Raw genomic sequence first — 14629 nt, 5'->3', positions numbered from 1 at the left:
AACAGGGCAACAGTGTACGTCACAACCCACCAATCACATTTCAGGCAAACAACGCCGCTGTCCAATCAGAGGGATCCGCTGCTCGGATCCGTCGCGCATTTTCCAGACATTTCCTTTGTCCATACTGTACTTAAAATGTATTATTCCGCGGTGGGTTGTTTTTTTTGCGGACAATTTAAAAATAAATTTAAGTTGTTTTTCTATCACGAAATAAAATCGCAATACATCTGCGTTTTGTTTTAGACATCTTTAACCCCGTACATGAACGTCCAGTAAAAATGTTCTTTCGGGTTATAGGATGGAACTACATTTCGGGGCGGATTAATACTGGTCATATGATAGTAAAATGACTCAGTGGAGTTTCTCTATAAATACGAACAGGCGGCTTCGACGGTTAGAGATAGAGAAGTCATCGGCGATATTGGTACATTTTCAACGATATAGTCACGCAAGTTACACGTAAGTATCGCCTTTCCTATACTTTCCATCATTCTTAATTTTTCTTTTTTTATTTTCGCTTTAGTTATTTTAGTTTTATTCTAATATTGCGCATCGAGAGTAGCGATTTCAGTCTACTCCACGGGGTATAGATGGTATTGTTTTTAAAGAGAATGGTTAATATGATTATGTACAGAACATGAATTATCACGCCTTCGATATAATGTAAGACCATAACTCCTATAATATTTCAATCGGCGTGATTGTGTGTGTTTTTTTTTAACAAAACGTCCCGCTGTGATGGTTTCGATTTACTGTAATTCAAGTGCTGACTCATTCCGCCAGTGACTCAAAGGTCGGGTAGTTCCACTGGCAAGACGTACTAACGTTTTTAACGATATTATTTGCGTAGATGGACGTGCATTATAATCATGTTTGTGTAGTAACGGTGCTCTCTAAGATGTATTAATGGGTAATGTTGCGTATTCAAAATGTGCGCGGGCAGCTGACCGGCCATTTTGTGAATAACCCGTTTAGAGACTCGTCTACATGCCAGAGAAGAGTTTTTTTCGGTTTAATATTTAATCTACATTTAAAGGAGCTGGAGCTGATCTGAGCTCGGAAATCATTCTCCATTGAAATGACCGTTTGTTTTGCTTTTGGTTGTGAGCAGCTGTTTCATTGTCATTGAATTTCCCTTACAAGTTCAGAGATGCTGCGTAGATCTAGACCGATCAATACAGAGGTGTGTTTTTGTGCTTGCGGGACAAAGTAGACATGTCTGGGGGAGAAGACCATGGTGACTGCTTATTTAAATTAAATAGATCTGTAGATGCTTTTTGCAACATTATGAAATAGATCTGTTCCTCATGTGGTGTTTTTTTTTAATTAAAATTGCAGATTGAAAGATGCAGATCTTTGTCAAGACGCTGACGGGCAAGACCATCACCCTGGAGGTGGAGCCCAGTGACACCATTGAGAACGTCAAGGCCAAGATCCAGGACAAGGAGGGCATTCCCCCAGACCAGCAGAGGCTGATCTTCGCCGGCAAGCAGCTGGAAGACGGTCGCACCCTGTCCGACTACAACATCCAGAAAGAATCCACGCTCCACCTGGTGCTGCGCCTCAGGGGTGGCATGCAGATCTTTGTCAAGACGCTGACGGGCAAGACCATCACCCTGGAGGTGGAGCCCAGTGACACCATCGAGAACGTCAAGGCCAAGATCCAGGACAAGGAGGGCATTCCCCCAGACCAGCAGAGGTTGATCTTCGCCGGCAAGCAGCTGGAAGACGGGCGCACCCTGTCCGACTACAACATCCAGAAAGAATCCACGCTCCACCTGGTGCTGCGCCTCAGGGGTGGCATGCAGATCTTTGTCAAGACGCTGACAGGCAAGACCATCACCCTGGAGGTGGAGCCCAGTGACACCATCGAGAACGTCAAGGCCAAGATCCAGGACAAAGAGGGCATTCCCCCAGACCAGCAGAGGCTGATCTTTGCTGGCAAGCAGCTGGAAGACGGGCGCACCCTGTCCGACTACAACATCCAGAAAGAATCCACGCTCCACCTGGTGCTGCGCCTCAGGGGTGGCATGCAGATCTTTGTCAAGACGCTGACGGGCAAGACCATCACCCTGGAGGTGGAGCCCAGTGACACCATCGAGAACGTCAAGGCCAAGATCCAGGACAAGGAGGGCATTCCCCCAGACCAGCAGAGGCTGATCTTCGCCGGCAAGCAGCTGGAAGACGGTCGCACCCTGTCCGACTACAACATCCAGAAAGAATCCACGCTCCACCTGGTGCTGCGCCTCAGGGGTGGCATGCAGATCTTTGTCAAGACGCTGACAGGCAAGACCATCACCCTGGAGGTGGAGCCCAGTGACACCATCGAGAATGTCAAGGCCAAGATCCAGGACAAAGAGGGCATTCCCCCAGACCAGCAGAGGCTGATCTTTGCTGGCAAGCAGCTGGAAGACGGGCGCACCCTGTCCGACTACAACATCCAGAAAGAATCCACGCTCCACCTGGTGCTGCGCCTCAGGGGTGGCATGCAGATCTTTGTCAAGACGCTGACGGGCAAGACCATCACCCTGGAGGTGGAGCCCAGTGACACCATCGAGAACGTCAAGGCCAAGATCCAGGACAAGGAGGGCATTCCCCCAGACCAGCAGAGGTTGATCTTCGCCGGCAAGCAGCTGGAAGACGGGCGCACCCTGTCCGACTACAACATCCAGAAAGAATCCACGCTCCACCTGGTGCTGCGCCTCAGGGGTGGCATGCAGATCTTTGTCAAGACGCTGACAGGCAAGACCATCACCCTGGAGGTGGAGCCCAGTGACACCATCGAGAACGTCAAGGCCAAGATCCAGGACAAAGAGGGCATTCCCCCAGACCAGCAGAGGCTGATCTTTGCTGGCAAGCAGCTGGAAGACGGGCGCACCCTGTCCGACTACAACATCCAGAAAGAATCCACGCTCCACCTGGTGCTGCGCCTCAGGGGGGGACAGTGACTTTGTGAGATGACTATCAATACTACGCTACATTTTTTTTTCCCTCTTTAATTTTTTCATTTTAAATATGTTAATAAAGTATTAGTATTGAACAGAATTGATGTTTGGGGTGTTCTTTTGAAAGCTAAATATTGGTGGTGGGGGGGTGGTAAGGTGACCACCATAAGATTGATCCGATTTACCAAAACGGATGCGATTTGACCAGTGTAATTGCAATGGTGACAATTTTATTTGGAAACTTTTTTACAGAGGAGTTTGTAAATTTTCAAGAGGGAGTAAAGCAAGAGTTGGGACTTGAAAAAAGAAATGAAGTTTACTTAAAGTTTAAAAGTAAAACATGTTTTTGCAAGATGTTTATACATCAAAATTTAAAATCCTCATGAAACCCGTCATTCAGCATGTTATGTGGTTGAAGGATTCTGGGAGCAGTCTCCTTGCTTGCGTGACCTGGGCCCTGTAACGGGCCTCAACTCCTCTTTTAATGGCAGCAGCTAGTCTTTTCTTTAGCTCGGACTTCACCGGCTCAGTCATGTGTTCCACTTCATCAGCATCCAGGTATCGGCCACACACTTCCAACTGTTAAAATATTTTAAACGCAATCAAATTATGGATTTTTTTAAACCGTCTATATAAACAGACTGAGTTATTTAAACTCCCTAGAGCATAGCAAGTGCATGTAATGAGGTTTTGAAGAATAATTGAATGTTTTGACATTCCCCATACCTCTGCATTTCTGACTGCTTCTCTGTAACTGTGAAGCTGATCTTGTGTCGAGGAATCGAGTTCTTCTCTTTCCATATTGTGCCCATTAACAACTGGAATAGAAAATAAGGGGTTACCTTGGGATTCGGCAACTGCAAACATCCATCTGAAACTTTTCTGTACCATCTTGCTAGTTTTTACTCAGAAGTTGATGGGTTTAATGTATATCCTTAATGGGGATAGAAATTGTTGCAGCTTATAATCAAGGGAGGTAATGCTGAATATTGAAATTTCTTAAATCTTTGGAGTAACAAGGTGCACAACAGGCAAAATGCTGTATTTCAAATGACACTTTAAGAAAGTAAACTCACTGGTGTTGGCAGTCTGCATTACAGCCTGGAGGAGATCAGCAGCCACACTCTCAGGAGTCCTTCCATTCACTTGCCTGACAGCAGACACTGCAATGGGCACAGCTGAGGTGGGTAAAATACATGAGAGTTATAGCAATCATGTTGCTCTATTCATGCACAAGTGTAGAACACCATCTAATATAAGGATGTCAAACCCTGGTCCTCAAGAGCCCCAGCAGGTTTTGTACAGTAGGTCGTCGTTAAATCACAAATTTTGACATTCCAATATGATCAATTAAATTATTTAAATAATGTGCTGATCATTTATGATTAGTAAAGGCCAATGGGAAATTTGGCCAGGACGCCGGTGTAGAACGTAAGTACTCTACAGTCCTCTAGGACCAGAGTTGAATTAACTGAAGAGATTACTTGCTGGATTCATCAGTGTCTTAATGCTGTTGCCAACCTTTAAAAACTGGTGAACTGGAAGACTAATTGGATTGGAGCTCTCCGAGACCCCCCTGATGAAATGAGTCCAGAATGACTTGTCCTACTTGACTGGATTTGTCCGCGCTTGAAGAGTGAGTCAAAATACTTCAAGGGACCAGTTTGGTGTTTTAAAAATTAATGTTGCACGACCCCAAGATCATCTGAAGAACACCTGTTAAACTGGCAAGACACTTAAATTTGATCTAATGAGGTTGCTAAAAATGTGTCTTGTGTAACTGGCAGGACGTAACAAACTGATACTGGACCTCAATTTCAAACGGGGGCGCAAGACATTTTGCCGACATGAAGCGTGTGCTTTTGTAACACGGGTGTTCAGTGCAAATGTTTCTGCCAACCTGGGGGTGGTGCGTGCTGTGGCGCTGGGCTAGGAGGACGGTCCAGACGAGAGGTCTTCGACTCTGGAGATGGAGGTGGGGTTCCAAAACTTCAACACAAACAAGAGCCCTCAGTAGGCATGTGTGTGGTGACCTATTACCCACTTAAAAAGGGTTAGAACGCAAAGCTAACCTTCAACATCGTTAAGAGAATCTTTAAGACGTTTAGGGAACGATCTGAAAGGGCTGTAGTAACTTTACAAAGGGCTTTTACATGAACAATAATCTACAGCACTTGTGTAGGTTACTCTGGGGAGTTACGTTCTCCAACAAAAGACCAATCCAATAGGCTTACCTTCTGACTGTGTAGATATCAGTGGAGACCTAAGAAAGAAGAAATTTAAGCTGTTTTTCCATCGATATTCATGGCGAAGTTGTGATCATTCATGTGTATTTCAGAATGTTTTAAAATCACTGATTCTATTCTTCGTGACTGATACGTCACCTCTCGGCACTCCCCTCTGTTCTGCTAAAATAATTACTGTGATAATAAGTGTGCACTGGATAGGATAGGTTTGGCTACATCGTTTTCCCAGGGATAGCTACCAGTTTTTCCTCTCTGATCTTCTTTATCTCAGCCTGTAGCTGGCTAATCTGCTCTTCTGCCTTTTTCTGCATTTCATAGCGATGCTGTCTTTCCTGAAAAAGAACCACAGACAGAAAAAAACTAGAAGATGCACGTCTCTTCTAAACAGAACTTACACACTCGGCACGTTTTTACCAGTATCAGCAACTCATTTCAAATATTTTTTTGCCGCAATGTAAAAAATTTGAAGACGAGGATTAAGAGTTTTAAAGTGATACTTAAGATATAAGCTTGTTTCTCTAGCAATGATGCAAAAAAAATGTCTTGAATTCACGGAGGCATCAGTGGGCCAGATTCTGTACCTGAGCCAGCTGTTCTTCCAAAAAAAGCTTCTGTTCACTACCGACACGCTTGGTCTCTTCCAGCTGTCTCTGCAGCCTCTCCTCTTGGCTCCTTCGAAATTAGCAACAACAATAATAATAATAAAAACAGTGTTGGGGACACAAAAACACTCAGTTCAGATTTTGCACTAGTCTTTTCCATCCATCCACCCATTTTCTAACCACTTTATCCAGTACAGGGTCGCAGGGGAGCCAGAGCCTGTCCCAGCAAGCACTGGGATACAACACCTGGATGGGACGCCAACCCATTGCAGGGCACACACAAACACAGACGAACACACGTACTCTCACCATGGCTCATTAACCCAGAAACCTGGGGAGAACATACAAACTGCATGCTGACAGCACCCCAGGAACTGAACTCCAGGCTCCGGCACTGTGAGGCACCACTGCGCCACCACTGTCTGTTCCAGTACAAGCAGTTGATTGTTGCATGAGTCACTAATTTATATGAATAACCTGTAGTAAGACGGCTAAAGTCTAGAAATGAATTATTTCTGTGAAGTATTTAACATTTATATTAAATAGTCTGGATAACTGTTTCAGAGAAAGAGGCAAATCCGTTTGTATTGCCCTGTGGAGAATCTAAACTCCAGTTATATCAGCAGCACCTGATTTCTTCCTCTGCCCTGAGTCTTTGTAGCTGTTCCTCTCGCTCTGCTCGTTGTTGTTGGTCAGCCCTACGAGCTGCCCGCTCCTCCCTGGAAGGAGGAACGACAGCACAGGTCTCAGCAGGTTCTCACACGAGCTTCATACAAGTTAACAGCTTTATGACATGGAAACGAAAAAGCAGATCCTCGCTAGTGCCGAGCGTTAAATACACGTCAATGCAGTGAAGTCACCAGCAGGGGGCAGGACAGCACGCTTCCCAATTTCATAGGAGATGTCTAATGTGTTCTTGCATAAATGTATGTACAAAATAGTGCACTAACAATAAAACTGCAGTCACAAGTCAACGTCAAAAGAGACACTTCCACACCTGCATTGCTGGCAGTTGGACAGCCGCGGGACGCTATAATCTATTTTACCTTGCCAGTCGTCTGTCTTTAGGCCGGGTTCGGAGAGGCAACTCTTTGCTTGACAAATGAGTCCATGGGGGGAAAAAGGCTGAGGAAAAGAGAAAATGAAAGAGGTGTTAGCTCCTACCAACAGATCCCTTCTGTTGTGTAAACCAAGCCATCTCAAGAGGCGCACAAGGTGGAGAATTAACAGAGAATAACGACCTTGAACTGGATCCAGAATGGGGAAGCTTTCAGCCTCATCCCTCGTCAGTGCGCTGTACAGATCTCCGTGAAAGTGTTTGCTGATGACCCCCCGGAACTGCTGGACGACCAGAGCTGGGCCGCGGGACTTCGGCACCTCAGCCAGCTCCCCTTCCTGATCACAAGACAGTTTCCATCAATCCCCGAGACACACAAAATCCCCCATTCGCTCAGGTCTAAATTACAGCAGGGACAAAGACAACGGAACTGTTATTGACATGAATAAAAAAATGCTGTTAAAAATATTCCAAAAATCCCTTCCCCCTGGCATTAAATCTGTCCTTTGGGTCATATTTTTTTGGTTAGCATTCAGCAAAAACCGGAGTTCCCATTTATATTTCTGGTTGAAAGGACAGGGCGATTGTTCTTGATAAAGAAAGCCTAGAAAATCTTTGTTTTAAGCAATATCCAGGTGAAGTCTCATTTGGAAATCCAAGTATATAATACTCACAATGCTTAATAAAAAAAACGCCTTTCAGTAGTTTGTTTAGATCCTAGTGAACGTGATCGATGGATGAGATATGTAAAGTATTTGGTGTGTCTTGCCTAGTTGAGGGAATGGCAGCCCTAACCCCCTTCAATATTGTGAGGAATGAGCTAGGGAGCTGCTGCAAGGGTGTAGATTGGGAGGCAGCATGGGGGTGGGGTCAAGAGAGATACATGAAAAGACCTTACATACGCAGGCAAGGAGAAACGTACAAGATTAGGTTCAAGCCTTTCTGCTGTAAACTTCATATACTGCTCAGGGGAACCAGCTCAGTGCTTAATAATGGATGTTGTGTGTATGTGCTCAGGGTGACAAATATTAACTCACCGTGCTACAGGCTTGCAAGTGATCTTTCAGAAGCTGGATGAAAGCAAACGAAAATGCTGGAACACAGCTGTATGAAGGTTTATCAATTCCTATGATGTATTGGTCCCAGATATAAAGTAGTGTAGTCATGTTCAAGTAGCCTGACAAGCAAATTTACAGAGAAAAAAAAAATGATGATGAATCAGTGGTTTATATACTTTCATTTATAAATTTCAGTAACATTCCTTATCAGTCAGTCTTTTATATGCTACACCACCCTTTGCAACAATTTGCCACAGAGCGCAAACATTTTAGGCAAAGAGCATTGTCCCTTCCTTCTACAGTACTATACCTTACATTCCTTATCAGTAACTCCAAGTCCAACTTGGAGGACATAATCCTAAGCAAAAAAAAAAGCACAGCCCACTCCAGGAGATGACTGTACAGAAATAATGTAATTTACATCAACAGAAAATCAAACATTATTTGTGATTTCACAATCTGCCTTCTCACTGCTCAGCAGAGCACAGAAACAAAGAGTCTCTGCAAAGATAAAGAAAGTTTTCTGCTGTCTACTTTCACTTGGAGGTGGGGGACAGGATTTAAACCAGAGTTGGAAAATGCAGCGTGCAAAATCAAACAAGGTCATAGCATCATTAAACAGCCAATAGTGGTATTTCAGGAGCGATACTGTAATTGCCCGAAGTCAAGAAAACCCATGCTTCAACAATATTGAACAATTTATCAATCAGTTTGAATACTCATATATCTCTTATCAAACGCTCTGAAGGGCTCTAAGTATATTCCAAGACATTTCTATGTGCACTCTGCATCAGTGCACACCTACAGGGGTATCTATGGAGTGAAAAGAACCTGGGCTCACTGCAACACCTCCCAAATCTTACGCGGTGGAACTGCCCCTGGAGGGTACCATTACATTTCAAAGCCTTACCCACAAAAAAGACTGTAAGAACGGGCTGCAAAACTGCCTTCACTCCTCTCAGTAAGGACTGGTGGGGACTGTCACCTGGGAAGAAAATAAACTGATCTCAGACTAAGGCTCAGGCGCTTACACACTGCCTCGGACCTCTCAGTGCAAATCTAGATCCTTCAATACCTCTTCTGCAGTATTGCACTGTTTCTAATTCTCAGACTTGGTTGTCTCACTGACTGTATTTGTCTGCCTGTATAGTGTTGAAGTTCTCACTATCTCACTTGTCTGTGCCTCACTTAGGTTGCTCAGCCAATTTGTGCAAACCTCAGCAGATTTTATTAAGTTCATTTCACTTGTATCTACACAATTGTACCCTGCCCTTTCACTCCATGCAATTTCCCTATATTTTAAGGCACTCCAGATTAGGATGCCTCTTAAGCAAATATATAAAAAAATAATAATAGCTTATATGTGAACAAGTGAACTGCACGCCCACAGTTTTTATTTATTCCCCACTCAAACCGGCACATTTTTTTGTGCTACGATGCAAAGGCCCTAGATAGTCCAACCTTGCCTGGCGTGTATTTCCCGCATCGCGTTTGAAAGCTCTCGTTCTTTTTGGTCGAGCATCTGAGCGACTTCTGCAAAGACCTCCTCGCTTCCAGCACCGTCCCGAGCCTGCAGGGCGACAGACGTGTCACACGCTGGGCAGCGAATCCACAACCTGTTTCTGCACGTCTCACCGTCAGCCCACACACTGACGCCCCACTTAGACTTCCACACCGGTCACTAGAATAGGTTCGCAGTTCTTCAAGACACAGGACTCTTTTCTAAGCACTGTTCAAAAATAGATCCTCAGAGGTTTTTTTTGCTCCATTGCTTACAAAGTACTGTTTTAGCCAAAGACCAATGGCCTGTTTATCAGCTTGTCGTGACAACAGCCTTATATAAAGTATAGACCAAATCACAAATAACAAATTACAGATATTTCTTCCTGTCAAGTATTTATGCATTCAATACTGATGAAAACCGAAACACCTACAGAGCAGCTTGGTTTATTTCCCCGGTGTCTACAGATTAAAATCAGCCATCCTCTTGGCTAGACATCCTATCTTTTGCAAAACATATGTCTTCCTCAGGAACTCTGTTCGCGTTTTTTGCCGAGCACATGATTAACTGATCAGAGTCACAGATAAACTGCCACCCTTTGAACAACTGGTGTGTCGCAGTGCAGCATGTTGTGGCCTTTGTTGTGAGAGAGCACATGTGTTTCCACCGGAAGCTCAGCAGCCCCTGTGCTGTGAGCGACCTACCCCAGGACTCTGAGATCTCATGAAGGCCGGCCTGCACTCCATGAAAGTGATGTACTCCTCCACCAGCAGAGTGGTCACAGCGTCCACAGAGGTACTGGGGATAGCGTCTGCAACACTGGCCTCCACCAGTGGGATCAGCAGGACACACTCCGAGTCTGGGAGCCTGGTCTTAAAACGCTGAATTCGGTGGTAATATGATAGCACATTTCGCATTGCTTTACTCCCAACTACAAAAAACAGAATTAACAGTACAGCAGTATGTCTTTAGTACTTCTTAGGATTCATATGGAAGCTATCATCTAACATTGCCCTTGACAAGGCTGATAAGAGAACAGTGAAAAGCAGACGACACAAGTGGGATGTACAGTACATGTAAGTGCATTTAAAATCAAGGACAGTTGTAAGCTTTCTTACGTTCAGTTAAATATACTCACTGGTGTTTTCTTTGACAGACCTGAACGTCGGCTCTCTGAAAAGCAGAGACTCGCATTGCTGAGAGATGTCCAGATCAGCTTTAGACCTCACTTTGTTCATGGACATGAGGGTCAAGTAATCCATCCGGGCTGGAAAGTCAACGACAACATAAAACCAGGTGTCACATTTGACTGAAGACCTAAAAACATTTGGTGTCATATATTAAAAATTATATAACACAAATACGTATCTTCTCACCCTTTGTGTTGGAGAGATAGAGTCTCCAGGCTACCTTTCGGATTTCCGATGGTAAAGGATGATTGAAGAGAATGTGCAGTTTGCTTTTCATATCTGGCCATTTGTGTAAGAGATTAACCTTGAGGAAAAAATGTAAAAGCCTGTGTATGAAACTATAAAATGAGCCTGCGAATACTAGCAATGGATTTCATTTTTAGATTTCATTCTTGCAGATAATGTCATGCACTGAATGAAGAGTGTGATGCTGGTCCATGTGGAAATCAACACGACAAAAACCTTTATTCACACAGCATCAACCCCTGGACCCAATGCTTCTAGCACCAAAACTCCACATTGAGCAGAAGGATTTCCACAGACTTGTGATATAATATCTCTGAAATTTGTCCAAAGGGACATATTTCAAAATTAGCCTACCCGCAAAACAGAAAAACATGTAACTGTAACAGATTTATAGATTAAAAATATTTATATTAAAATAAATAGTACAATGGTTTTTTTTCAAAAGCAAATTTTAATGTACTGTGGTTCACAAGCCTATACTTTTGAACAAAAGTAATCTGAAGATTTTTTTAAATAAAGATTTTAAAGGGGTCATGGCACCTTTCTCACACCTGCGTGGGATTCACTCACACTGTTCCTCTTCCCAAACTGACAAGCTTACCATCCCATCCCTGACGTGGCTCTGGAAGAGATCTGATTTTGTAGACACAGCCCCGCTGTCACTCATCTGTGCAGCAACAACACCGCTCAGTATATTCTCAAGGGTGGAGCTGATGTGAGCGATTACATCTTTGTGGGCATTCCCTGGACAAAAAAAAGGGGTAAACGCTCTTTGCTTTGCATAAAAGAAAAACTTGTATGTAAGTATGTATGTCTACTTTGGGACTATCCACATGACCTTTATGCAAATCGTATTTAAACGGAAGATGGAGACAAGCACTCAATTTCCCGTGTAGACACAATCATGGGCTTTAAACTTTCACACTCTTCACACATCAAGCACCCTTAGTTCCACTGTCAGCTGGGGTACAGAAATGCTTTTTACTTTCCTGCTCAGAATAAGGTTTTGAGCCTTGTGGAGTCTCACCTCTACGGATTGCCTTAGCTGCTCTCTCGAGAAACAGGGCTTTTTCTGCCTCAGAGAGGTCAGTGAAGAAGCTGACATGATTCTCTGTCTGCTGCTGCTGCACAGCCTCAAACAGGTCTGCAGTGAAAGCCTTCCACTCCTGAAACAGCAAGAGAGAAGCGAAAAAGACGGGGTTTTAAAATAGTCAAGGTGGACAGCCAGTAAGGTAAAAGCAATTCTGAACACCTAATTAAAAACATTTAGAATTGTGCAAAGATGTCTGCAGCATGACTTGGGTTAACTGTTCAGAGCAGAACATCAGAAAGACACAGATGTCACAGATAAGAAATGACCTTTCAGCCCGTTGGGCTTATTCGATTCTGTTTATAACACCATAGGCATCCCTGGTCCTGGAACTATCTGAGACCATCACGGTGTCTGCTGTATTTCAGTTCAGCTGAGCTATAAATCACCAGTGCTAGTTGACGCCTAGTTGATCTACTTGCTTATTGTGACTTACAGTTTACTTATTTTGCTCACTTACCTGCTGCAGCTTCAGATATGGAATTCTCCCCAACTTGCTTACCCTAATTTCTGACTACAGAGTTATTAATCTGCTTTATCCAATACAGGGCTGCAGGGGAGCCGGAGCCTATCTCAGCAAGAAATGGGCAAGAAAGTGAGATACCCCCTGGATAGGACTGTGGGAGGAAACCTCTGGAGACACCAGTGCTCCCCAAGAACCAAGACTGGGAACCACTGCTATAGACACACTGTCTGAACGTAGCACCTCCAAGAGTGAAATTCCTTTTGAATCCCTCACCCCAGGAAAGCAACAGTTCAGAGTAACCAGTCAAGCCAAACTTTAATGAGAAAGTAGAGAAAGTAGAAAGTAGGGGAAGAAAGTAGGGGCACCCTGTGAAAACGGGAAGAACATGCAAACTCCGCACAGACAGGTGACACAAGCTGGGCTCAAACACTGCCTGGAGCCTGTGAGGCAGCTGCGCCAAGCACTGCGCCAGCATACGTCTCGTTCCCCAGGAAAACCTTCTGAAGAGAAGTGAAATGATGGCATGCATGGGGCTGCCAAGGAAACACGGGTCTCACAGTCACACAGGGCCCCAGTCTCACAGAGCTGCAGAGGAGTTCCCTACAAAGAAGAACCAGCCACAGACCGCAGCCTCCCCTTGATCCACCTCTGGTTTATGATACTGTAAATTACTTTATTCAGTCTCACTTCTCCTTCCCTGTTCTCTAAAATAAACCTCCACAGAAGAAGAACTTCTTCTCAAGTGACAAAATCAGCAAAATTGGCAAAGTTCCATCCAAAGAGTCAATTAATATCAAAGGAGTCACTGCCATTTCTTAAGCTTGGCTGCCTGCTGGCATGTAACCCAGAAGAGAATATTGGCAAATACAGGTTTCCCAGAATGTAGAACAATCTTGAGATCTATGTCAGCCAGCAGCCCACACATGGGTGTAACCACAGGCAGAAGCTGAGCACTTCAAATGGGCTGTTAGCGGAACCAGCACCAGCGTGGTGTCTGAGGAGAGGAAACGGGTGATGGGAACCGGCAGCAGAGAGAAAGACGAACACGTGGGAGACAATTCCGTCTCCCCATTGACCTGTTTAGAAACTCGAGCAGACTGTAGGCTGCCTTTGAGAAACAGTTTTTTGCACGTAGTACATGAACATATCGAATACTTGCAGAAGTGCAACGCTGCCACCAAGGGAAAAAAATCGCCCCCTTATCTCGTAATTATGAGAAAAGTATCTCCTCATTACGAGACAGCGAAGTCTATGGTAACAGAGTAGCATTCACTGTTGGATTACCAAGCATCCCTCCATCCATTTTCTAACCAGCTCTTCCAGTTGAGGGTAGTGGGGGAGCTGGAGCCTATCCCAGCAAGCAACGGGCTCAAGGCAGGGCACGCCCTGGGTGAGATGCCTGCTCACACAGGCATGTTACTGTTCTGTCACCTCACAGCTTTCCCTTGTTTTTTTACTCTTCCTTTCTCTTTCTCAGGGCTAAATCATCAGCAGATAGCCGAATATAAACTTAAGAACCAGTCTAGAAAATGAATGCAGCCTCATGTGTCCGGCACAACCTTGCCTTTGTATTTAGATTTTGATCTTTTATGTAACGTTTACGTAAATACTATACATTAAAACTATTTTCTGAGACCCGCTGGTGACTTTAAAACGTAGAGCGGTATGTTTAATAATCTTACCTGACCGGTCTCTTGCTAAAGTACTCTCTTTTAATAAAAATCTTTCTATTCTCTTCTAAAAATAACCACGAGTGAGTGCGTGCTTGCTGTGGTACTGGGCACTCGGTGCTTGCAGAAGTCACACAGGGCGCGTCGTAATTGAATCAGTTTTTTTATTTATTTAGGTCACAGAAAGGAAAGCGTATAAACCATCTTAGAATCTGCACGGGTATAGATGAACCGTTTTGGAAAACACATCGCTTTTTCATCTTTCAACACACCTTATCGCAAAGCTTATTTATTTATTAATTAATTATTATTAAGATTACCTGCGATTTTTCAATGATTGTCCTTGCTTTTAGTAGCCACTGCGGGGTTGCAAAGCTGTTCTCCATTACTTAAAAGCTTTACTGAGCCCAATACCGTTGCTAAGTAAGCGGGTTGCTAAAACAAGGAGGTTTAAAGACGCTCAAAGCTGACCAGAGCACGCCACAACGGTCATTCGCTTTGATGATAATAACGTTATTGTTCTTGTAACAGAACTACTAGTAGGTTTAGAAGGATTTA

General features: G+C 44.2%; 2 protein-coding genes across 2 annotated transcripts; one reads left to right on the top strand and one right to left on the bottom strand.

Annotated features, from left to right (window-relative positions):
- The first annotated feature begins 334 nt into the window (after window positions 1-334).
- On the top strand, window positions 335-3045 carry LOC148814208 (polyubiquitin-C). Its single transcript, XM_088907184.1, has 2 exons — window positions 335-459; window positions 1339-3045. The coding sequence occupies exon 2, from the start codon at window positions 1347-1349 to the stop codon at window positions 2946-2948; it is 1602 nt and encodes a 533-aa protein (XP_088763310.1). The 5' UTR covers window positions 335-459; window positions 1339-1346; the 3' UTR covers window positions 2949-3045.
- A 189-nt stretch (window positions 3046-3234) lies between these two features.
- LOC148814207 (uncharacterized) lies at window positions 3235-14457 on the bottom strand. Its single transcript, XM_088906717.1, has 19 exons — window positions 14392-14457; window positions 11873-12011; window positions 11447-11589; window positions 10786-10903; window positions 10548-10676; window positions 10114-10340; window positions 9370-9478; window positions 8819-8893; window positions 7888-8027; window positions 7035-7188; window positions 6840-6918; window positions 6423-6512; window positions 5773-5863; window positions 5431-5523; window positions 5180-5208; window positions 4846-4934; window positions 4022-4123; window positions 3672-3763; window positions 3235-3524 (listed from the first exon to the last, which is right to left on the bottom strand). The coding sequence occupies exons 1-19, from the start codon at window positions 14455-14457 to the stop codon at window positions 3342-3344; spliced, it is 2148 nt and encodes a 715-aa protein (XP_088762843.1). The 3' UTR covers window positions 3235-3341.
- Between the last annotated feature and the right edge of the window lie 172 nt (window positions 14458-14629).

The sequence above is a fragment of the Atractosteus spatula genome, chromosome 27, assembly GCF_055471065.1.
Source record: "Atractosteus spatula isolate fAtrSpa1 chromosome 27, fAtrSpa1.hap1, whole genome shotgun sequence".
In the NCBI taxonomy this organism is placed as follows: Eukaryota; Metazoa; Chordata; class Actinopteri; order Semionotiformes; family Lepisosteidae; genus Atractosteus; species Atractosteus spatula.
This window is presented reverse-complemented; position numbering and strand designations above follow the sequence as displayed.